The 26845-nt window shown below is 38.1% G+C and overlaps 1 protein-coding gene across 3 annotated transcripts in view; it reads right to left on the bottom strand.

The window, feature by feature from the left end:
• Positions 1 to 24378: 24378 nt before the first annotated feature.
• PAWR (pro-apoptotic WT1 regulator) overlaps positions 24379 to 26845 on the bottom strand; it is an 80535-nt gene continuing 78068 nt past the window's right edge. For all 3 annotated transcript variants that reach the window (XM_062016067.1, XM_062016063.1, XM_062016072.1), the window contains one exon: positions 24379 to 25767. In XM_062016067.1, the coding sequence (XP_061872051.1) occupies positions 25681 to 25767 (87 nt within the window). In that variant the 3' untranslated portion in view covers positions 24379 to 25680. The remainder of the gene's footprint in view (positions 25768 to 26845) is intronic.

The raw sequence follows: 26845 nt of genomic DNA, 5'->3' as shown, positions 1-26845 counted from the left end.
CCCTTTTCATGGATTAAATTATGATTAAATGGTCAAACTTCAACAGTGTAAAGTTAAGGGTGAGGTGCTAAGAAGTTCATTGTTGCAGATAAATATTTGTTAGAGAACTAGAAAACAGGTGAATGAGTTGACAAAATTTATCTGTGGCATAAAATTGTTTTAGCTGGAACAGATCTAAATCATGATGCCATCTCTAATTTCATACATTGAAAACAAGTACCCAGACAGACACTTCAACCCAAGCGTTATTGATCACCCAAGCATTCTGGAAACATTTGTGAACAGTAGTACAAAAAAAATGTCTGTACTGATGATCTCAAATGAGAAGGTGGGAGAGATGGTTTCGCACAGGAACTGCTGACAGAAAAGTAGATTTGTCTTCTCTGTAGCCTCTAAGAACATAATGAAAGCTTATGATGAGGTGGAAGTACACAATGATGGCCAAATTACTGTCCTCGTATACACATTTAGACTTCATTGATGTTATTTGGAATACAGTTATTTGTAGACATACTTCACACATTCACAGATCATGTTTAAGTGTCCCAGCACAGCACTGTATACAGATGCAAGGATGCTTTCCCCCTTTAGCAGAGGCATTTCTCCATTCCAGCAAATTCTGCCACTGAGACATAGAATCCTCTATGTAAATACCTCAGAGTGCCTTTCAAAGATCAACCAGTCTTGAAAAATAGCTACTGGAAAATACTATCCCTTTAAAGGCTGCCATATGATCTGGTACAGAGTAAAAAGCTTTTCATGGCAGCTGAAGCAAGTAAGTGTAGCTCAAACATAGGGTTATAAAAAGGAATACAGCAAGTCCTTGGCAGGACAAAGTTGTGAAAAGTAAATATAAAAAGAGCCAAACTTTAGGGAAATGTAAGACATTTATAGAGATTATATAGGTGAACATAAAATTAAATGTGGGGCTAATAAATAAATTCCTAGCCACAGACTTTTACCATACTATAAAATCCCCAAAATAACCTAGATATAGATTTGTATCAGAGATGATTTCTACCCGTCCTGTGTTTGAGCATTCCAGGTCTCCCGAATGACAACCACAGAAAATTCAGGTTATCACTGTTGCTTCGCTCCATGTTTCTGCAAAGAGTCTTTTTTTTTTTCCCCCACAGAAAGAACATCTCCCTCCCCAGCCCTGTCATGAGGAGAATGGTTGATTCTTCTCATGCTTTCCTTGCTCCACTTCTGCTTAGCTAACTTTCCTTTCCTTTCCAAACTACTCAACCACTCTGCAAGAACTGGTACCTAACAATCTTCAGACCGTGGGCTCAAGGAAAAATACTAAATTGCAAAAGCCTTTGCAACTAGCTAATACTTGTTTCAGAGTATAAATTACAAAGGTGCTGCAGTCTTTCATTGTTTCCCACAGCATAATACTTTTCTGTACCTGTGCTGTGTAAAGTGTACGTTTTTCATGATCTTATTCTATATCCTATTAGCAATGATGAGTCATACCAGCACTTCAAAGAAGTGTAGTAGCACTTTTGATGAAGAAATGTGATGGACTAGGTGATACCAAAGGCTTTTTTTTCTTCTTGCACCAGCAATTCTAAATCAGTTCCCACCAAAACTTTTATCATCTCAAGTGCTTTCGTCAAATCTCCTTGTAACCCTTTCCCAAAGAGAGAGCAAACACAGTCTCTGCCTAGCACCATAATGCAAGCCAATTTCATTATAACCAAGGTAGGTGAACAATCAATATGAACTGCGCATTAGCCTCAGCCAGTCTCCTTCCAGCCTTGTTTGAAATTGGCAGCACTAATTCTTCTCTGATCACATGCTAAGAGGACTGCCTCTACAATCTTGAGCCAACTTAGGCCGGTTTGACTCACACTCTCTTTAAGGCATCTCGCAGGGAGCAAACTTTTGGTCATGCCACTATCCTATGCCCCTTGACAGTTATTTAAAAAGCAAAATTTACATGATACGGAGTAGACAGAAAACATTAATCAGAATGTCAATACAGGTAAAAGAAAAGTAAACTTCATCAGAGTTTAGATTTTAAAATGCTTTAAAAGAATATTGGGGAACTCCTTCATTTTCCTGCTAGCCAGGCTAACACTTTTAGTGTCTTCACTTCCTTTTGTATGTGTGTGCATTTGCTATCTCCTGGGTGACAGGTCCATAAATCCTCTCTCACTGCTGATATGTTGAAGGATAGATGAGGAGCTCCTTCACAGCAGAGTATTTCATGTCCCTGCACAATTACACAGCATGTTGCTTGACTGGCAGCTGTTAAACACAAACTATGCACTGGCACACTGTATTCCTCAGCACCTCAAAAAGAGCAGGTCTCCTGCACATGTAAGCAACAACACACTATTCTTTGCTGAGTGATTTACATGGCATATACCACACTTTACCACTTCATTCACACTCATGTTGTTGCCATGTGTTACCATGTTCCCTTCTGTAGCACACAGACTTTTGGTCCACAATTTGGGCATCTGGGCATTGCTATACTGCTATGGTAGCTACATAAAATCCAAATCTCAAATTCCCTACCTTTTAACATTTGAAATCTGAAATTACCATTGATAAAATCTGCTAAACAATCATGTTATCATCACACAAAGCATTTTACTCTAAAGCTATCTGGATTGTCATGTCTTTAAGGATTGCTGTGCTCTGCCTTAAATTAAAAAAAAAAAAACAAAACAAAAAGAGAAGATTAATACCATTTCCTGATCATTTCATTAACAATTCATTTGCACATTGTAGAACAACCTCTTACTGTGACATGGGTTTGTAGAGCTAGATCATTTTCAAAATCCTGCAAGAACTGTATCCTTTTCATCTAAACTACTTAGAACATATGAAAACATTCCATCCTATTAATTATCAAGAACAGTTATCCATGGAGAGGATTTGGTTGTATTAGTAGCAACATGTTCTCTCCATTGCCATGCAACATCTGATAACACAGCCACATGATATTCATCAGGGGCAAAAAAAACCCCTGCACTTTGGAAATAATGCCATGAAATATATCCCAGAGACTGACTGGAGAATATTATCCAGAGTTTTCCAAGGTGGAACAATGTGAACGAAGGACTCGGTAAAGAGCAGTGAGTTATTTGCTTAGTTTGTGGATATGGGCAGGCAGTTTTCCCATGTGTGTAGGTAGCAAATATATAAGGTGAGGTCTTCACCTTCAGCAGAACTGCAGGGCAAGTGCAGAAGGTCCTGCTGAGGAGCAAATTATCTAAATTCATCTTGGGCAGAATTGAATTTTGAGCCAGTACCTTTTGCACAGTCTTCTTTCCTACTTGGCCTAAAAGATGTACAAGGGAGTCAGGGCAGAAGTTTACTTATAAACATAATGGCAAAGAGCCAGAGTATTTGTACTTCAGGAATGTCCAGCATTCTTCTCTCTAAATTAGAGAGACACAGACTGTTATGTCTCTCTATGGACTGTTCTGTGGATCAGGAATTGGTTGGATGGTTGCATCCAGAGGGTAGTAATCAAAGGGTCAATGTCCAGGTGGAGATCAGCGATGCCTGGTGTTCCTCAGGGGTCCAGTATAGGACCAGTACAATTTAATATCTTCAGCAATAATATAGACAGTGGGATCAAGCACATGCTCAGCAAGTTTGCAGATGACACCAAGCTGATCAGTGTGGTTGACACGCCAGAGGGATGGGATGGGATGGGATGGCATCCAGAGAGACTTGGACAAGCTCAAGAAGTGGGCCCATGAGGTTCAACAAGGCCAAGTGCAAGGTCGTGCACCTTGGTTGAAGCAACCCTCAGTACAGGCTGAGGATGAAGGAATTGAGAGGATCTATGTGGAGAAGGACTTCAGGATGTTGGCTGGCAAGAAGCTCGACATGAGCTGGCAATATGCACTCACAGCTCAGGCAGCCAACTGTATCCTGGGCTGCATCAAAAGAAGTGTGGCCAGTAGATCCAGGGAGAAGATTCTGCCCCTCTACTCCACTTTGTTGAGACTCTACCTGGAGTACTGCATTCAGATCTGGAGCACTTGGTACAGGAAAGACATGGACATGTTGCAGTGAGTCTGCAGTATGGCCACAAAAATTATCAGAGAGATGGAATAGCTCTCGTATGAGGAAAGGCTGAGAAAGTAGGGCTTGTTCCGCCCAGCCAGGAAGAGAAGGTTCTAGAGATCTTATTGCAGCCTTTCAACATATAAAGGGAGCTTATAAGAAAGACAGGGACAGTCTGTTGCAATAGGACAAGGAACAATGATTTCAAAACTGAAAGAGAGAAGAAATTATTTACAATGAGGGTGGTGAAACACTGGACCATGCTGCCCAGAGAGGTGGTAGATGTCCCATCCCCAGAAACATTCCAGGTCTGGTTGGACAGGGCTATGAGCAGCCTGATCTAGTTGAAAACGTCCCTGCTTACTGCAGCCCTTTGGAACTAGGTGACCTTTAAAGGTCTCTTCCAACCCAAACCAATCCATGATTAGTCCCATCAGTCTCATGATTCCATCAGCCGCCATCTCTCACCTCCCTAAGCTTCTCGTTTTCCTATCAGTGAGCATCAGTTCATACAGTCATGGCTGATCCATCTTCCATGCTGATTCTGTCAATAAAAATCGAGTGAAGCGTTACCTTTATATGTACCCTGTATTGTTTTTTTCTGCTCTACAGTCCAGGGCTGCATTTCCCACAGCCACAGCTGTAGCTGGGTTTTTCTCAAGTTTACCATCCTAGTTAATTAAACTTCTTGTGTGCTTAGGAGCTAATTAAGTAACTGCTGGCCTGACTGGCAGAATGCTACATTGTAATGATCAGGTTTTACTCCTGATTGGGTTTTTTTCAGGGAATCTTACATCATTTACTTCATGAGTCTGCTACCTCTGTTTCCACGTATGTAACTAGGAAACAAAAATCTTTGTCTCTTTGACAACTTGAGGAAGAGAGTTTTGCAGGTAATATCTAACAGTTACATATTAAAAATATATTCACTCCATAATTAGGAACTTATATAACTCCTTTTCAACGTGCTGTATAAATCTTGCCCATCAAATCTAAGGAATTATTTCAGTAATGAGTTGGTAAGAATTATTACGCTTCTTCTCTAGGCAGAAATTGAACATCACTTATTTGAATTCGGTTTGGCAACCGCCACAAGGGGCTGCAGCAGTGATTAATTTTGCTCCTGACACAGCTCAAACCTCAATAATACCTGGTTGCTCTCACTCAGCCTTAAAGCATCTCTGAAAAGTTTTGGGAGATTTCGTAAAGCCGGTTTTATGGTGTCTTGTGGGGAGTCAGTAGAAGCTAGTCACCACTACTCAGCGGTGTGGTACATGCCACCATATATGTTTCTACCTATAAATGAAACCACTGCTTTGAAAATCAACGATTGTTTCTCATGGGAAACATGTTCTACCACCCTCAGTAAGATTTGTGCCAAGGGAAAGAGAGCATATGCCATGTGTGAGCAGCACACGCACTTCACTGCTCGCTCAAGATGGATTAAGATAATAAGTCGCTATGATTTCTGGATCTAGAGCACTGAAAAGCTAGATTGATGAATTATCTCTCCTTCACTTTCAGCTGTTAAGCTTCAACTTTTTCTCAGTACAGAATATTATTTCCTTATGCTTCATTCGTTCTTCCACATTCATTTCTTTTAGTGCAGCTGTAGCTCCACTTTGTGGAAGATGAGGAAAGCAGAAAGTGACCCAAGGTGTGCCGGATTGCGCAGAGTTGGAGCCTGGCAGAAACTCTTCAGAATCAGCCAACAATTAGTAAGGACTAGACCACTCCTCATTCTTTTTTAACTTGAAAGGCACCCAAATCAAGACCTTGCTGTATTTCTTCCTCCTACCTATCTGTAAGCATACAACTACATCTGTAAACTACAGCACACAAAAAATTCAAGGGAAATGTATTTCCTATGTATCTACATATGCAGCCATGGAAACTGCTGGACCACAGATTCATTTTTTATGAAGAAGAAGAAAAAATTTTTTCAGTCTGTTAAGTGCCCTGTTGACTATTTTGATAGAAATTAATGTATTCCATCTCTCAGGAAACTCTCCAGTTCTAGTGGTAATGCTGGAGCTGAAGTGGCGTGGTTTTCAGTGTCCAGAGGCTACAGTTAAAAAATGCTTTTAAAGGTATTAAATAATATTTAAATTACATTTCAAATCCTTTTTAAAATCTGCTTTCTATAAAATGGAAGGTGACCAGATTTCTGACAGTGTTACTACTGCAGAGAATGTAAACGATTTTCCAAGGAAGGCAATTTGGAACTACTTTCTTGAGAAAATGCTGGTACTTCTAGATGCTGCAAAATCAAGTTCACTTTGTAATGAGAGGAGGATTCATCTGACCATATGTATCCACATATTAGTGTCCACAAGCCTAACTGATGCTTAATTCCCACTATAGACAGCAGTGATCTCATCAAGGAAAGAGCAATTTCACTCACAAGGCAGCCAGGGTGCACAATAGGGAGCAGCAGCACGCTCTGAGCTCCAGCGACTACAGTAGGAGTTCAGGCACACACTGCTCATGCAGAGAACTGTGAGCAGGCACCTCAGTTTAATGCCAGTTTCAAAATAAATCTCTCCCAAAGTATCCAAAAGCTGCCCTCTGACAAGTTGGTCTTATCCAGGACAAAGTGTTTTTCTGGCACTTTGTTCTGAAGAGACAGTGAAGAGGTTTTAGAAGCCTTCTCAGCACAGGCCCCAATCCGTGCTGCAGCGGAGCACACTCTCCTAATTGTAAGCTCACGTCATGTCAGACTGTGGCAAGAGCCATAAAAACTTGCTAAGTGCTGATCATGTCAATTTGATCAAAACCACCACGTCAGAATAAAAGGAAGAGAGATGAGCTGTATTATCCTTCAGTAAGTGAGGGCATTATCTCAGCTTTGGATTTTAGGGCCAGTGCTTTTAATGCCTCCTAGGCTGTACTCACACCAGACTCAGCAAAAACAAAAAAAGAGAAAGCAGCTAAGATGCTGTGAAATGCTCACCCATGACTCTGTCGTCTCAGTAATTTCATTTCAGCTATGACTTTGTCTGAGAAGAAAGCTCCAAGTCTCTGTGATCTAAAAAGCTTTCAAAAGGCATCTGAAGACTTTTGAGGACACCAAACATCAAGGGGAAAAAGTAAGAGGATTTCTGACATGACATGGAAAGTGCAGAGAAAGGTACTTCAACTTTTCCTACGTGGAGTTCTAAAGATCACGTAGCAGCAAAGGATGGACACCTTGCAGCAGTGTAACATACAGCTCTAACTGCTCAAGCGCTGAAAAACCAACGGTGGCCCAAAGAAAGAACATGAGAAAGTCGGATGTCTCACTTCCATACATACGATCTAGGGATACATACAATCCTGTAGGTTGGTGCAAGCAGGCCTGAAGCCTTCTTATTGAGACCTGTATAGCAAGACAACGTTGATGCTGATGGAAAGAGTGAACCACATAAAGATCTGGCTGGGGCTGCCCACTAAAGAAGTCAGAGTAGGGAGGATAAATTGTTAAAAAAGGTTTTGTTTAAAGAAGTTCAAAGAACGAACACTGATAGTAAGTGGCTAGAGCATGTCTCAGACCCAAGGACGCCATATCCTCAACCACATTAAGATATAAGCAGGCATTTGGTGCACAAGCAGCAGCCCTCATTTCAGGACTGCTGCCAAACACCCCACACTAATGCTGACAGTTTCAGGCTTTAAATTCCCACTAGATCTCCATACAGAACATTCAGATGGAGTGGGGAGGGGAGTTTCCCAAGCAGATCTCTTTGGAAAAATGGTCTTTCTTTCCAGGGAAGCGGACCATGTAAACAGCCAGAGCCTCTGAATGAAAGGAATGCAGAGAGGAATGGAGATGAGAGACTAGAATGTAGTTCCTGTAAACAAAACCATCAGCTTCTTTTAATTAAACACATACCTATCTTCCCACTGCCTTATATATATACACATAGCAGCTCAGTAAATTCTTGGGAAATATGAGAGGCAGTAGACTAATATCCAAAAAACATTGCTTTAAGCTTTATTTAAGGAAATGAAATTTATGAGAGTCTAAATCCCAGTTATGAGGCTTTGCTGTTACATGACAGTAGTCCCAAAGCTGCAAGTTAGATGCCAAAAGCATTTTAAAAATTCAATAGACTTCTCCATACAGTTAAAATGCATCTTATCTATTTGACAATTGCTCTAAAAAGTGCTTCTTTCTCCTTTCTTTTTTTTAAACAAATGTCATCAAAATCAAGAACTCAGCCAAGGAAACCTAGAGGAATAACTGTGAGTATAGAATCTGTGTAAAATTTTCCATATATAAGGTAATGAAGCAGAAGACAACGACAATTCTGAGGGTTATGAAATCTTAGTACGACACTTTCATAAACACATTCAAGCTTTTTTTTGTATACCTCCAGGGCACCATAATGTTTCTCGTTAATTGCCTAGGATGCTACTGTGTAGTATAGAAATACCACCAGAAGATGTCAGGCACGGACCGTGAACGGGAGCAGCGGCACGGATGATGCCTGAACAAGCCAAACCCACAGACATAAACAGTTGACAGGCACAGATGTCATTGCTAATACTGTGTCATTACTTCATACTTCAGAAAAGTGCCAATTTGGGTAAAATAGAAAAAGTTTTGGACTCTGCTATATCTCAAAATTAAAAGTAAAAATGTCTTTCTCATCTACTCTTATCAGCTCTTTTAATACTTCAGAAGAGTAATTCCACCACAACCCTAATGTTTCAAACCTACATCCTGCATGTGTGCTGTTGCCTAATCATATATGCACACATAACCTCACATGCAGCTCTGGGGCCAAGCATGACATCTGCATCACTACACTATCACTACAACAACTTCCTGAAGCTAAAATTTATGTACTAGACCTAAGAAAATCTGTAATGACTGAATAAATCCTAAAGCAATTCACTAGAAGTTTTCTCCAATAAACACAGAGCAAATTGTGCCTGACTGTTGCACCTTTTATTTCTGCAAGTTCCCTTGCAGGGTACTCAAGGTATTACTAAGAAAAGAACTGAGTTCAGTACACTGTAAACCTAAAGATTTATGACATTTAAGATTACAGTGCTTATCTACTCTTTGGCTTTTGGTCTTGCTACAAAAGATTTTACACTGGTAGCTCTTTAGTACTTCTTTCCTATTTCTTTAAACTCATCCATAATCTTTATGGAGTACTGGGATGACAAATGGAGCACTAATAACCCACTTGTGTGAATTCCTTTCTGCCCAGTGGCTAGTGCGAGGCAGGCAGCAACTGGTCCTCAATCCAAATACATTCTGAACAAACACAGCCTGCCAATTTTCACATACCAGATTGTAAGTAATCTCTTCTTATTTCCCTTTTAAATCATAAATAGTCATGCAGAAACAAGTGCTTTACCAGGTTTATCCTCCTGTAGATTTGAGAACATGTGATAGGATGGCTTGTCTTGCTTTCTAGCTGGCAATCCCCAAACGGTTCAGGTTCACATAAAACCAAGAAACCAAACAGTCTGGATTTCAAATGAAAAGACAGCATCCTTTTTCAGTTCCCCAGGACAGAGGGATTTTGCTGTCAGCAAAAGGCAGAGGAGACTTAGATTTTTGGTTTAACAGCTCTTTATGACTGTAGATCTGAACAGTTCTATATCCAGCATTAAAAAATAAAGCACTCCATGAATATCTTAGTTTCCTGTACCTATAACTTTTCCACTTACCGCCCATACCTTGCAGAAGTCAATTACAAACAGAGTGGTTTTCCTTGTCATTTTGTTCAACTTCAGTCGAGTAAAATCAAGATAAACTCCACCTAAAACTTAATACTCAATCACACACCATGCCAAACCAGCCTGGAATTATTTAAAACCTTTACCCAATCTACTGATCTGCAGTACTGGCATTTGTAATGGAGCTCATAAGCTAACACTGCAGGTCAAGAGAAGAATGCTGAAAATGGGAGACAGTAAACAGACCATCCAAGAGACAAGACTTCACCCAAACTCCAGCTCTTGAGAAATCTAGAGTCTGGGAGAACAGCACATGCTATCCTCACACACCTTCAAGGACCTGCTTTAGAAGACTAGGTACAGTTGTTAACTCTATTTTATGAAAGATAGTCTGTAAAATGAAGTTACATTAAAATATTCTGCATAGGAGGAAAGACAGATTAACTAAACAAGCATGTGAGTCATCATCTGTGAAAAAAACCCTTCCTTCTGAGAAAAACTTTCAAAGTCTTTCAATTAAAAAGCAGTCTGATACCTTTTAATTAAGACAGCACCAGGCTCCTTTAGGTCTGGTGAGCTTTGCTGTTGTTTCACTGGGTTTTTTCCTTTTTACATAGATACAGTAATTCTATATATCTGCTGTTAAAATTACAGTAGCTCTATGTCTGCAAAAAATACAGGTGAGAGAGACAACAAATGATCCTGAACAGCAGTTCCAAGAGACATTGCAATAAATATAACGTGTAAGAAAGTAACTTTCCAACACCTGGTGCTACCACATTTATCCAAGTTCTCATCCAGGATATTTTGGTCTCCTCAGGTCTCATGAAATGGCCTGGCCTCCAGCGAAAAGTCTTTCTTTCCCATTTCAGAATGAGCATACAAAAGGAAACCTTCACTACAGAGCTGGACGTCTGGACCTGTGTCAAGGCTGGGAAGCACTAAATACACAGTTCCCCTTTTACCTTACCTTGTAACAGAGGCTGTCACAAGGGTCATCTGTTGCATCTCTTTTCCTTTACTTAGGGACTCTGCTGGGGATTACTCAGCAGGGAAAGTGTGGGACCTACATGTACGTAAGGCAGCAGTTTACCACCAGGTTTTTTCGCTTTCTTTGCCCAGGCCTCTGATCTGGCTCCCTCAGAAAGCTCTGCGCCAGATCATTTGTTTTCTTCTGAAAAGATTGCTGGACTGGCTTCTGATTTCACTCCCTAGCTGGCTGCTTCTCTTAGGACAATTTGTTGATCCTATTCTTTCCACAAAATCATCAGCACATGCTGCCTGGCAGTATTTCTACTTTGAATGTGGCCCCAAGAGCCCGAGCAGACCTAGGCCTCTCTCAACACAGCTCAGCTCCATGCATGGAAGACTGTACAGGCAAGGTCTCAAAGAAGCAAAGGTCTTGAAAGGTATTGCCTGACAGACCTAAATACCTCTATCTACAGAGTAACTAGGCTACTGAAAACCAAAATGCTGGTTTAGGATGTAGTTGTATCACCTGCTGCATACAAACAAGCATGTAGATAATCCAGTAATGAACCGGATAGAGATCTTGTTTCCTCAGCAGCCAGACAGCAGGGCAAAGAGTTATCAGAAAGAGACTACTATAAATTGTCCAGAGAGGTCAGTGTTTCAACCAGAGTTTGTGTGATTTAACCAGCCTGTGGTCAAGCCGGCTATGTGATTTCTCTCTCCCCTACTCTTTAGCACTGCATCCAGCCTGGTCTCTCCTGAGGGCTGACACCCTTCTCTAGTCATCCTGCTGCTAAAGTAGATTTCATAAACAACTTAATACCAGTGGTTTCCTAACTACGGGCCACAGATCACATGCCCTTGATCTACAGAAAGCTGGCTAGCTCTGTCAAGCTGACTCTGCTCATTTCACTTATGGAGAGAAACAACAAACAGGAAAACTGTGTACTGAAGAGAAAAATGGATTGTACAGTTGTATCTGTCTTAACAGAAAATGAAAGAAAACCTTAAGAAGAGATACGCTAGAAACACAGATGCTTCCCTGTTGTTGCTTTTCCATGCAGGCACTTTCTGTTAACTACTACAGAAGTAGTTAAGCAATCTTGAACAGATCCTCTATTTAACGTGGTTATATTTGGGAGGAAACTTGGGAATTCGGTTTTGTTCTTGTAGAATGAAATTACTTGTGGCGACACTGCCCTCTTCCTGGCTTTCTGGCATATAGCTCTCACTGGAGGACTGCACAAAGACAAGGGAAAGTACAAGAAGGCTGACTAATCTTCTGCTGTATCTGCTCTCAATTTCTAATTTAGAAGTATATCAAAACTATAAATAATTCTAAAACTATATATATAATATGTAAAAACCTATATATAAAATTGGTTTACCCTAACTGAATGAAAGAAGGAAGGAGAAGTGTTTACAGTATCTAGATAGCTGAAATATTAGTTCTCTCAAACGAGTTATAAAACACAGAAAATTCCAGAGTTGAAGAGTTCTTGTGGAAAACCTTACACTAGCAGATTTATTCCCTCTATAGGAAAGAAAAAAAAGTCCTTCTTAAATAAAATCAGAATCCTTGTACAGCAGAGCAGAGACCAGAAAGGTTAGCTTTCCTTCCATCAGCTGTGCCTTGCACTGTAAATGAGGGAATGACATTTCTCCTTCCTTTTAAAGGATCTTTTAAAGACTAGATTCTGCTCAAGTTGTTGTTTGGTTTTTTGGGTTTTTTTTAACATGGAGCACTGAAACCACTTCGCTCCAAGATCATCCCATGCTATTCTTGAGTTTCTCTCGTGGATCTTACTTGGCTGTGATTCAAAGGAAGAGGTTATTACTGCTAGTGACACTAGCTGTACAGTTTTACAGTGCCCTGTCCTTACTATTGCTGCTTGTAGTCAAGATGAACTGTCTTTTAAATTCAGCCTGGCTCCTGCAGAGCTTGCAAACTCCCCGATTTCTCTGCAGCTCCACAGAAGCAACCTTGCTGTCAGCCGGTATCACTCACTCATACAGCAATTCAAAGAAAGCCCTAGCAGAGTACCCAGCAGCACACACACACACACACACACACATCCACGCTGTTGCTCAGAACTTGCTACTGCTTCTGCTGAGCTGTCTTCATCGTCCACAGATACTTTCTCATTTCTCTTTTCATTGTGTATCACTTGAGACAATTTTCAAAACTACATGTGTCAAATACACTTTCAAAATATATCTGAAAATACATAATAAGTTTCAAGCCTTCTACTGTGATGTTTGCCAATGATCATATAGTCTTAATAATGCCATATAGTGCTTTTATCAGCTGCAAACTGACAAAAGCACTAGCTTTTAAAAGCTTATCTGCCTGAAAAGGAAGAATCTCCCAGCTCTCACCTTTTACAGCTCATAGTCTGGATGCCTTTCTAAGTTGGCTGGATGCCTTTCTGGTTGACTGCTATTATTTTGCTGAGTGCTGGGACAGGCTGTCTGCTGGCAAGAGGACTCCAGCCACCCTTCCCTCACGTTTGACTTGCTGTGCCCATTTTGTTTTAAAGCCTTTTTGCAATGTCCTTTTCTTTTACACTGACCAGTTTTACATTCCTTTCTACTTCCTCTGCGCCCCATAGCTATTGCTCTCCATTACACCAGAGAAATAAAAGGAAAACCAAAATTGGTATGCATGAGGACTTATTTTTCAACAATAGCATTGCCCAGAGGTTCAGCACGGCCTAGCTACTGCGCTAACAATTTCCATGCCAACATCTCAAGCAAACAGCATTGTCTTTTCCCCTCCCAAGTCAAATACCATCATCTCATACAAACATGCTCCTTACTTACCAGCACCTAGATCCCTACCTGCCATCCGGCCTGACCTTTGCTCACCTTCCTGCCTCTCACTGACACACCCTCAGTTCTGGCTGCCACACACAAACAAAAGACACTAGCAGACCTGCAATGAAGTCAAGCATCATAAAAAGCATAGCTAGAGAAAGGAGAAAAGGCTGTATAACACATTCAGCCTTTCCCCACTCGCACGCTGCATTTGAAGCCAGAACCGTGCTTTCCTGGGCCTTGCAGCTTCCCATTCTAGGCCTGGAGTCCTCATGTCGTGTCAGTAAGAAGTGTAGCAGTACACATGTATTTGGCCTTTGCAACTTACCAGGCAGAATATGATTCACTCGGAACTTATGCTAAATAAGTGTTTCCTTTTCTATTTTGGAAAAAGGCCTAATATGGAGTTATACTCTATGCTCATTGGGATATTATTTCACAGAGATCTGCTTTCTTAAGCATTGAAATATTCTTTAGAATGTAATTTTATCTCTTCTTGCAAGTGCCAAGAATGCTTAGCAAGCTAAAGAACACAACACTATGCAGTGGACAAAATGGGGGAGGGGAAAGTTCTCCCTATGACTTCAAATTTGGATGCTTCATTCCAAGTGCTTTAATTATTACTTGTTTTAAGAGGTGGTTAAAGTTCATTAAAATCCAAAGCAATGCTTGCCAAGATCTCAAAACAGTTTATTATTTTAATTCTTGCATAATGATGAGGAAAAACATGTTTTGTTTCAGTCGCTTTGGTGAGGAGATATGGCGTTTTGCCAGATTACCAGGAGGAAAATTCTCCTTAATGCCAACGCCTAGTGAACTGCATCCTGTGCCTCACTACCTCGGTGTTGAACAAGGCACTTGCTTTAAAATCTTCCTGTTTCTTGAATATCAGGACGTGCTGTTATTTGTAAAAGAGCAATGTGAAAGACGGGTGAAAATTTCATAGAGGAAGAGCAGAGGAGGAACGTGACATTTTGCCAATCTGCAAATAAATGGAAGCTGATTCATCCTGTCCAGTGGGCTTTCGTATCAGCACTCTGTTAATGATACTACCCTGAAATATGTTGGTTCAGCTGTCTAGCTGCAGTAGTTTAGTGGACAGCACAGTATAGCTAGTGCATGGCCTGAGAGGAGGAAAAACCAAACAGAAAGTGCTTACCTATAACTCTTGCTCCCCGCATAAGTACTTCAGGTGTTTACTTTCTCTAGTCACACAGCTCTAGCTGCAGCATGGGGCCAGAAAAGATTACTAATAGGTTCAAATAGTGAGTATTTGGCAGCATTGATACAGGCATTTCCTGAACCCTTCAGTTAAGTGGTTTTGCCTCCATGGAATTAAAAAATGAGAAAAATACACAGAACACTTCAATTGTAGTTGTAAATAGTAATCTGCTGGAGTAACCTTCCATAGATTCAGAATTGATACTGAAGTGCAGTTCAGCTTAAGCACAGACATTCTCAGGAGGTATCAATAAAGCAAAAGATAATAGAAGAAAATAAACAACAAAAGACAACTACACTTGCCTCTGTAGAATTCTCAAGTAGCCAAATGGAATCTATTTGTTTCCACTTAAAAGAGTCATAAAAAATAATTCAGTGCTAATGAAGAAAGAAGGACGGTGAGGGGACAGACGTGAAAAGCTTAAGTCTGTATTTACCTGTAGACAGAAGCACCAAAACAAAACACCTGAGAAGTCTGCATCTTCAATTACCTACAGCATGGACAGACCAAAGACATCAGCTTTACTTACCCATTTCAATAACACACTTTCAGACCTAGGAGTTTAGTTTCTCCTTTGAATACTTATTTAACCTCTCACCTGAGCTAACATCCATTTTACAACCTCACTGTCGATCTGTTACCTAAATTCAGTACAGCGTGTTGCCCCATGTTACAAGTAGCCCTGCAAACTCCCTGGGTCACCGCTGCCTCCCAGGCAGTGAAACCTTTCTGCTGCTTATTACAAATCCCAAGCAATCCATCTCTGCTACTGGTGGAGTAAGTTACACACAGTTATTGCTAGGAACAGTTTCCAAATACTGGAATACTCTCACACAGAAGGGAGCCAGTGCAATTCTTTCTGCTCTCAACTGCCTCAGCTATGATACTAACTGCATTCAAATAGCCACATAAACCCCACAGACAGATCACCAAATAAAAAGGATGCAATTCTTACACAGAGAGTTTCTCAGTGAAGACAGATGCCTAAATGGAATGTCAATGATGAGCATGCTTATAGAGCTGCACCAGTTGCTTTAAAGTGCCTTTTTTGAGACCCTTTTCCAGTTCTGTGCTTTTGCTTTCGAGTGCAGTCAGAGCAACATCTTTCTCCTGCTGCTAAGCAGAGCAAACAAAAATACATACATAAAATCTCAGTGAAACAGAAGAATCTGAGAAAGTAATTAATGTTACTGACTACTAGAGAAAGTGGGAAAATGAAAATAATGTTTTACCTAACTTTTAAATACTTTTAGGTGTAATTTATACAATTAATAAACTTTGCAGTTCTTGCAGGAACATGACTTTCAAGCATCAATTTTTGAATTAAAATTCTCAGTATTAAAAATGACAGATCATTACACCATCAGCAAACTGCTAATTCTAGTCAGCACTTCCTACAACAACCACTTTCTACAAGAAATCAGTTAATTTTTCAAACAAGTAGAGCTATTTTAATGGATGGAAAGGAACCACCTGAATACTTTTTCAGTTACATAAAATATCACTCTAAGTGTGTAAATATAAGCCTTTGACATATGTTTGTAATTATTCCAAGCATTTCTAAAAACTCATACAAGCACTAACACTTGAGATAGGCACAGTGAAGTACAGTAAAATGTACTAAATTACTTCACTCAGTAACATTATATTCAATGTGCCTTTTAAAATATTTCAAATTATTTTGTTCTGTAACACTTGCACACATCTATCTAGTATTCTGCAAAGGTAGTTAACTTTTTTAGCCATTGTTGAAGAAGACTTTGATATATTTGAATCCTCAGGATGCAGCAAGAAGGCTCTTAGGTGCAAGCAAATCAGAAGTCCTCCATATGGTTCTGGCACTTTATCAAGGGGTTCCCATCATAACCTGAGAATGAGCTTTACCACATTTCTGCTAGAGATCCAGATGCCTGGAGCTAGCTCTAAACATTCCCAAAAAATATGAAACATACTAACCAATATCTCTGCAATAGTAACACGAATTAGATGATATTTGAAAAGTAAAGTCTTCAATTTCTGCCAACTCATCTCATGGTCTAGGAAAGTTATAGAATCATAGAATGGTAGGGGTTGGAAGGGACCTCTAGAGATCATCTAGTCCAACTCCCCTGCAGAAGCAGGTTCATCTAGATCAGGTCACACAGGAACATGTCCAGGTGGATATAACCAAAGCTCTGAATTTATATTGTGATTTGTATTTCTTGAAGGGTAGAAAGTCATAGTCTTTTCAAGTATTTGTGCAAAGGTAAGAAAATGAAAAGCTGGGGATTACGCTTTTCTCATAAGATAAAGGCTGGACTCAATGATCCTAAAGGTCTCTTCCAGCTGAAACGATTCTATGATTCTACACTGCAGTGGTAACTGGAACCACTTTTAGGTGTCTATAAAATACACAGTTTGTCATAATTTCCTTATTGAAAACTATGTGAAAAAAATGTTGAGGAAAATCTCGATTTTCTTCATCCCTAACATTCAACCCTGCACATTCTCAATCCATTTCTCCCTGCTTTTAACCACCTTTATAAATCCTAGAATCTGAAGAGTTAAAATTGAAAGCAGTCTTTTTTAAATGTCAGTTTTCATACAAAGCTAGAGCAACACAATTACAGGGGGTTTTAAGTGATATTTTATGACAAACTACAGTGAGCAGAAGCAGTTAAACAGGAAGAAAGAGTGATTCAGTTGGGAACAATTAGCATTTTCTATATAATTGCTTCACAGAGAAATATGAGAGCTATTTCTAGAGAGTCTCAACTTGCAAAGCTTCAGTGGTTTTATTGTCCCCACCCATTAAATATATTTTGTAGCTGGCTGTAACCACACTTAATGCTGTTGCAATCAAAATTTTAAACTCTCTAAAATGCATCATTGTTGTAACGAACCTTCAGGCAAAAAGCAGAGATTAACATTTCTGAGAGAGAAAAAAACATTCCACAGGCTCTCAGTCTAAAAAATCTGATTTCCAGAGATAAATACTAATGGAGAATGTGTCAAGATGCCAATGATCAAACTACATTTTTTTTCAAATATAATCTTTTGCAACAGGGAAACACTGTTTTCCTTTTAAATTATGGTTTAGTTTCTTAGAAAATACCCTGGTACAAAGAAAGGACAAGAGTCAATGCTGCTCTGTTGCAGGAGATTACACAATAGCTGGTTGAATGAGCCTGCAACACCAAAATATCTTCAGGTGATTTCATCAAGGGAAATCCATAAAAATTGCTTGAGTTCCCACCTAAAAAGAATAAGCAGAGATCAAGTTCTCATTTTTGCTGTCACCACACTGTAAGTGCATCCTTTTGCTATTTCAGATAGTGTGGATTTTATTAGCCACAACACCTAAAAAAGTCAACAATGAAAAGATCAATTACACAACCTGTCCACGTTCAATAGCGTTGCCGCTTGCCAGAAAAAGAAGGCAGAGCATTAGCACCAAATAAGTAGGTCTTTTTATTGCCTCCCTTACTAAAGAAACTCTCAAACCAAAGTTAAACATCTATGTTATTTAAAATTTACAGCATATTAATTAAAAAACAGCACAGACTTGGATTATTATCTCTGCAATATAGACAGGGATTTCATCTTCTGTAATCTGTAACACAGCTTTACCACATAATACCTACAAGTCAAAGGTGCTAATTAAAAATATCAAAGATGGCACCTCTTACCTCAAAGATTCTGTCTAAAACTTACACAATTATTGCCCAAGTTTACTGTTTTAATCTCTCAGCAATTATCATCACAGACACATTTCTTGAAGAAAGCCTAAAATACAAATAAAAAGGGGAAACTTACTTTTCCTACTACATGATTAGCAACATTCACTACAATCTCATCACTAATTACTAGCAAGGATTTTTGGACCAAATTAGTAGAAATCGCAGACATTTTAGAACTCTGCTCTTATTCTTTGCTATATTAAGGTACTTGAAGGACTTTGGTATGCAGACACAACTGTGTTCCCTAGAAGCTCCAAGGTAGTCCCCTAGTACCAAGGTAGTCCCTCAGAAACATAGCCAGGTTTTGTCTTTTTAGACAAATTTTCTTCAATGAAGAAAAAGCTCTTAATCCTCAAATCTGTTCCTAGAACTTTTTCAAAGATACTTCTAGTGCTTATTAAAAGAAAGCCTGGAAGTTTTGGGTTTGTTGAGGTAAGCACCCTCATCAGACTAGAAAATATGTCCAAGTTAAAAGAGTGAAGATTTTAAGTCTTCTCCAGAGGCAGCATCTTTCACTTCAAAAGACCATGAGGAGTTGACATAACCTAAGAAAATGAGGCGCCGTCTTTCTGTGTCATATGAAAGACTCCACCTATTTCCTAATAAAATATTAAAACATGTCAAATGCTTAATATTACTTCAAATGTCTTGCATGAATCCAGAAACTGCCAACCAATTTTACCTAAACAGAAATCCCTACTGAGATATCATCAGGAGAGACTATGTCTATAGGCTGTGTAATTAGATCTTTTTGCTTAAGGAACACCAAGAGAAATGTAAGCATCAGTTCCCACACTCAAAAGGCTGCCAGCTACTATACTGGAAGCTCTCAGCTGCAAACTTGTAGATCTAGGTAGAAACCCACGAGACCTCCACAGAGAATTGTGCTCTCTGTGACTGCTAGATACACATTGGAAAGATATCTCCGTTGTTGACTCCTGCCCAAATGCTCTCTACACATCAACATTACTACAAGGTTTCCTTTACATTTTCATGAGAGACTAACTAGACTATTGGATTGCCTCAATATACACATCAATATTCAATTCCTCTCAAAATCTTGGTAAGTTTATGGTGTCCCAGAGCTACTTCCAGCAGCAGTACATTCCACAGTGTAATTGTTCACCATGAGAAATATTTCTTAAAAAAATGTCTGAAGTCTGTTTAAGAAAGTAAAAAGATCCAGAAAACAACAGATTTATTAACACTGTGACAGTTCACAGAGATCACCTGGAGGTTCTAGTGGAACAAAGGAAACAAGAAAATACCAAAATTACAAAAGAGAAAGGAAGAGATAGGCCATGAGAGAAAAAATAGAACATCCACAGGAAAGCATACCAAGTGCTAAGCCAGGCAGATATTGCATGGTAAATCCAGTGCATTGGAAGGCTGTGCTGCCATTCACCAAGATCTTTTTACCAGTTTGAGAGTTGTCAAGAGCACAGGACAAGTCTTTTTTTCTGTAGTGTCCAGGATGACAGGACAAGAGGTAACAGGAATAAGCTGTAACACAGGAAGTTCCCCTTGAACATGCGGAGCAAATTCTTTCCTGTGAAGGTGACAGAGTACTGATACAGGCTTCCCAGAGTCGGTGTGGAATCTCCTGGACATTCACTCTGCGTGACCTGATCTGAGTTAACCTGCTTTATCAGGGGAATGGACTGGATGGTGTCTAGACCCCTACCAGGCTGTGCCTAAAGGAGAAACACAGATCAGGCACTTCTGTAGTTGGAGCTAAAATTTCCCAACAAGATGGAAGAACCTAAAATTGCAAAGCCAAAAAATGAGGAAGGACATACTTCAACGTTTTAAAACAAAATCTGAAGGCCACTAGGCTTTCATAAAGGAAGTCAACTGTAGGAATAATTCTCCTAAACCAAATTCACCTAACATCTTAAAATTTACTAAGTGCAAATACTCATACCGTCTTAGCCATAAAGTAACCATGGTGTTTAATGTGTTGTTTCTTATGGTATTTACGTTTCAAGCTGTTTATTTTTAAAACAACATTACAAACTTCATTATAAACTGTGATACAGTTACTGTCTCCCTGGTGTTTACTGATCATCCACTTGTTCTCTTTATGTGTAGTCCGGAGCAATGAATGAAAAGTAGGTTATCTTTTGAGTATTCTGCCTCTGCAGCAGAAGAGAACATGTACTCAACACAGAAATTTCAGAAATAAAACCTACTGTGAAGTCAATTCACTTTGTGTAGAAGTTGCACTGTAACATCCTACATTACTTTTTCCTGGAAAGGATTTTACTTCCACTTGGAAGTATGGGAAAAGAGCATTCCCATGCAATTGATGGAAGGATACTCACTACATTCCCAAAGCAGAAAATTAGTGTAGTAGAAATATGCAGGTTTCACTCTTGTGTGTGTGCAAGCACACGGAAAAACAATTCTAGCAGTTCAGGCTGGGAGCTTCCAAATATGGGTGACAAATCCAGTAAGAATTTTAGTCAGACAATATTAATTCTCTTTTAAATACAATAAGTAGTCAGCCTAGATTACAAAGAATTATTTTTTTATTATTTGGACAAAGGCACACAGTCTTTATTTTTAAACACATATCTTTCACCTGCAATAGTAAGAATATCAACAACATTTTTAATCTGATATCACAAATAATATCACAACTACACAATGTTGAAAAACTAAATTGTATATTTAGTTATTTATAGCTTGATGATGCTTTGACTTTCTAAATGAATAAAATGGATATTTTAAAAAATTGACTCTGTATTATGAGACTATTCTCAGAGGAAAACTCAACTATCATAATTTTTCCAGAACAGAAAAGTCACAACTAGCCCTGAAGAACAGTTATACCAGACATTAAAAAATAATAGCAAAAGGATTAAATTTACAAGGTCATATACATGTGCTACAGTAAAAAAAGAAATGGGAGACAGATTTGTTACAGCAAGTCAACATACTTGGAGGATCGTGAATGCTACTAAAACACATATCAAATCTTTTTTTGTCCTGGCTATATTTAAGTAGTTCTAAAGAAATGCTGTACAGCAGAAGTAGAAATGCTTCTAGAAATGCTGGCATGGAACAGATCTGTAGTCTTCTATACCAAATTAAATGACAATATTGTTTTATTTTTAACAAAAGTTTTACATATAATCCTTAGCTTCTCAGTCGCAGAAGCTACAGGTACCAGCACAATTTGTTTTTAAATTGTACAAGGCTTTTATGCCATGGTTTGCAATGCCAAATACTCCAACTAAAATGGGTGTCTATTAATAATATCAGACATTTATGTTGTTATGATCACTAACTTTGATGCAAATGGAATGACTCAACTGGCATGTTCATAAAGGATCTGAGCCCAAAAAATACTAACACCAAGTCATATGCTAATGGCATCCATAGTTATTACTCGTGTATTTGTTTCCCAGTAACTACTTTTCCTCTTGGCTACGAATACTGATTAGTTTCAATTCAAGTTGGAAGTAGTCACAAAGAATTTACAGAAAACCGTGAAATAGCTGGAGTCTAACTCTGCTCTCTTAGCAAAATGTTAAGTAACTCGATCTCCAGTATTCCTTTTGGTCTCTATTACAGTAGCAAGCTTCCAAGCTGTAATGACACCAGACAAGTTGAAAAGAGCTCTCATGTAGGTTCATCAGTTGTTTCCAACATACCAAAACCCCTATATGTTTTGTAGTGCTTATGCCAATCATAAATCTTTCCACAGCAAAATCTCAGTACAGCTGAATAAAAATTTTAAAAACCTCACTAAGTTACACTTCGTACTTCGGAAGTCATTGATTTCTTTCTTCTTACCCTTTTTTCTCACTCAGTCTCTCAAATTCAGAGCCAATCTAACAGAGAAATAATTATTGTCCAAATGTAAAACTACAAATCTGATAATTAACCATGAAAAATTTTGCTTTAGAGACAGAAAAAACCACTCATTTGCAAATACAGACTGTACTTTTTCAGTTAATATATACATCAAGTAACACTGAACTTAAACATGGCCATTTAATTTAAGTAATGAAAAATCGGATAATTTAAGTTTCCTTGTAAAAATCACCAACATTTATATATGGTTCTTTAAGGAATAAATCCCACAATCATTAGTGCATATTATCAATGATAAAAATATTTCTGCACAATTTTAACCTTCAAGTCTGGATGTAGTATGTATTTTCTATACAAAGATATGGTGACAGTAACGGTATAACTGTGCATTATCAAAATATTAATTATGTGCTGTCCATTGTTGAAGTATCTTGAAAAAAATCTGTCTTATTTGCTTTAGTCCATGGCAGTACTTTTCTGTTAACTCCTAGAGACTCCGGTTACCCAGAAACACTCACGCTAGACCTAAGTAGTTTGGTATGACTTTTACGACAAGCAAGTTTGTAAATCTCCAAGAGACTTACACATACCATTAATACTGTATACTAACACCCCCACCCTTTCACCACAGGAAAAAAAAAAAAGCCTTAATAACATTAATTTAGCCTAAGTACCTTAATATCCAGATTCACTCAGGAATCATATAAGCCTTCCCAAGTAAGATGGGTTCACCTACAGCAGTGTCTCTGCTTTTAAATCACATTTGAGATGTTGGACTGGCAAGGACATGGATATGGGTCAGTAAATTGTTGGTAATTAATTTAACACTTTCAAATCACCGAGAATAAAAACTTATTCTATGTTTGAGCTTGATTCTAAAGGTCCTCTACTGAAATGAAAACATAGTGGTAAATCACCATTAGACAAATACATCATTTTTCCTAGAATCTACTAAACTTCTCCCAAGAGCCTACTAATGTAAGTGATAATGAGTTTTTATTGACACACTTTTTTTCCACAAAGCTATCTAAATCTTCCAAACTGTCAGCAGAAGTGTTATGCTTCAAGACACAATTTGTGGGAATTTTTAAATCCATGGAGAGCTTTACATTTGTGTAATAACACAAAACAACCATAGTGTCCTGAGGTACTTCATCTGTGAGCTCCCATTAGCTCTTTAGTTCACACATTCTGCCTGAAGCATTATTGGTTTCAAATATTTGGAAACTTTCCTTGCCAGCACCTCTTCAAGGCAGCGCATCAGAAGTACTTCTGTCAAACATTCCTGTCCACTGGATGTTCAAGTTAAAATAAAAATAAGTCTAATTTTAGCATTACTGCTGCGAAGTTTCAGTCAATTCATATGCAAACCAAGAAGAGGTAATAGGAAGGCAAGTAGTTCTTGTTTATATTCTTTGTTGCTATTGTTCTTTGGTTTCAAATGTATGTGACATACAGCTTATGAAATACCTCATTTACAACAAGTGTTAAGATCTATGTGTTCTGCATCGGCTCTTTAATGACTTTCCAATGTTTGACATCCCTGCCATAAGTTGGTATGTACACTTTCTACCTAATACACAGAGAAGGAAATCAGATGTTCTTTCAGAGAAAGTTTCATATTTATTCAGAAGGCATACATCTCAACCGAGTTTTTTATTACGTTTTTCATCTCGAGAAACCGTAAATTAAGGGACTTCATACTGTTTGAATAATATTAAAAGCAAATATTCATTGGTGTATATCATAGTTCAGAGGGTCTACGCAAATCCCCCCACACCATCTAAACCCCTGAGTAAAGGTTTTAAATGGTGTCCCATGGGATCTAATCCACTGTGAAAGAAAATATCAAGGCATCCCGGAATATAAGTTTCTTGAAAAATACTTTTAAAGCTTTGAAAAGTTCCTCCTCATTAGAATGCACAAAAGCAAAATAATCTATCCTACATCCAAAACAATCCAAGGCATAAGAATAACTTGTGGATCCGAAATTTAAGAAATTCTTACAGTCATTAAATACACATCACGAAAACAATTGGCAATTGTAAAAAGGTGGTTGTTATTCTGCATTAAAGTTGCCTTTAGGCTTTAAGGGTAACAAGAAGTAGAGGCATATAATTTTCCAACAGCAAACTTTTAAATTGTCAAGAAAAAGCCTGGACGCTTTGAAATGTTTTCATTTCTAGTGTCCTGACTCAAATGACACATACACTCTGCACAGGAATGAAAAAAATGTGCTGTATACAAAATTTCCATCTAATAACAATTATCTTCTGTAAAATTCTTAACTGAGGTCCATGGTTACTGTCAATTGAAAATTTTGTTTATTGTCATGTCACAGAAGAATCAGAATGCAGTTATAAGTGGATTGTAACATCTAACAGGTACTTTTGAAACACCTTATTAGTTTAAAATCAAGATAAAAGGGTTTTTTAAAACCACTGGATGTCTCCAAAGGGCATGAATCACCTGCATGGCCCTCTACCCTATGTACAAACAATTTACCCCGCTTCAAAAATGAAAACATCAAAAACCTCATATTGGTTATGATCACTACAAATTTTAAGATGACAGCTTTAAGTAGAAGCATATTGCAAAAGTGTCTTTCTTAAAAATGAAAGCTCCAGGCTTTGTTTGAATTCTCAACACAGCAAACGAACTTACTGTACAATAACAAACTTCTATTTCATTGCTAAAGCAGAAGATTTAAAATAAACTGCAGCGCACAACTCCAATATGATTCTAGGAACTAATTAATGCTGTTATCACAGGTGATTTATTGGGTTTTTGGTGGATTATTTTTAACAAAACCTCTCCTTCCTGTCAGAATACTGTTACACAGAAAAAAAAAAAAAGAAAAAAAATCACTACTGTTGCCACTCCTTCCAGATACAGTAAAAAAAACCTCAACATACAGAGCTTTAGAGCAAGTAATCAATCTGCAAAATGTTATACATCAGAAATAAGGCATTCACTTTACAGTTGTTTAAACAAAAAAGGAAATATTTCCCAAAATATATATTTTGGATCTGTGTAAACAAAGCTTATATGTATTGCTTCCATTCATTTAAAAAATATACACCCACCTGGAATGAAAGTGATCTTGGTGCTATGAATTTTAAATTACTGTAATTTATCCAGATGTAATCTGAAGATACAAACCCCAAATGTTTTTGAACTTATTATTCTGATGTCAAAAACTTTAACTATGTGAAAAGAAAGCCAAAAATATACCCTAAATTTGATGACATTTTGTTGAATGAAGAAAGTACTATCAAAATAGACATTCATCTGGTTTCCTAACAATAAATATAAAGACACTTAGTATAACATACTGCAACACAGGAATTATTACTATATTGACCTTAATGTTCAATCAGTAGTTTTTAAATGTTTCCTCATTGAGGCTTGAATCTTCTACCTTGTTAGCTGTCCAACAACTTTTAAGAGGGTTTTGTTTTCTTGCTTCAATTGTTCATTTTCATCTTCTATATCATCTAGGTCCTGTAAAAAGGGAAAAAAAAAAAGACAAAACATTTCTCAGCAGGAATCTGGCATCTTCGCTCCAAAATGATGAAGTTGGGGTTAGGGAGAGTTAGTATCACAGCAGCTACCATTAAATTTGTTTAACTGGCTTGTTTTCAAAATGTCATTGTGATTACGAAACATGAATATTATATTCCCATGTATAAGGACCTATAAAGAGAAACATATAATCAAAACTAGAGCTACAGCAGGAATTAATGTATCAGGAAACCAAAATAGGATGGGTGTGATTGTTTTATTGGCATATACAGAAAGTGTATTAGTCAGCCTTTGCTTCCCAGACTGCTTGTCCGCAACTATGATGCTCACATATACACATCACTTATTATTACTGAAAGAATATCTGCTTTGTGTTGTAAATTATCAACATATTCTGAAAAATTAGTGCTTGACTCCTTTTTTCCCATTTTCTGGGAAAAAAAATAGGTTTTGTAACTTCTGCCTAAACTGCAACTGAAAGAATAGACAGCACACAGTAATAATGGGTGCTTAAAATAGACTACTCTCACTCTAACTGTTCATCCCTCTTCCAGCAATTACCATATTTACCCAGTTCCCATTCCACTACTTCCCACCAAGTCTTTTCAAGCCTTTAAAGTCAGTGAAATTGGTTGTTTAATATAGGTCAGTAAAAATAATTTTACTGTGGAAAAGGACACAGAAGAAGCAGAATAAGAACAAAAAAATTAAGAAACAGAAGAGTGACCTCAAGGGCAGTACTTCAAGGAGGAAAATCAAAGGCAGGCGAAGTCAGAACTACCAGGATTCTCATTAAGATATCTTAGATGCCTTTTGACTGAAGTGTGCAAAACCCTACTCTTGTCATACTAGATTTAACATAAACTAGTAGTAGAAAAAAAAAGTTTCTTTCTAGTTCCTTTAAGCTGTTAAGCAGTGTTTGACACTTAGAGCCTATTTTCTTATTTCTTTTTAGTGAGTTCTTTCCAGAACTGCATGCTGGAGATGTGTTTAATTAGTACAATTATATTTAAAAGCCTCTTCAGTTTGCCAAACCAAAATCCATACCAAGTATCTT

Source organism: Colius striatus, chromosome 1 (assembly GCF_028858725.1).
Source record: "Colius striatus isolate bColStr4 chromosome 1, bColStr4.1.hap1, whole genome shotgun sequence".
NCBI classification, from domain to species: domain Eukaryota; kingdom Metazoa; phylum Chordata; class Aves; order Coliiformes; family Coliidae; genus Colius; species Colius striatus.
This window is presented reverse-complemented; position numbering and strand designations above follow the sequence as displayed.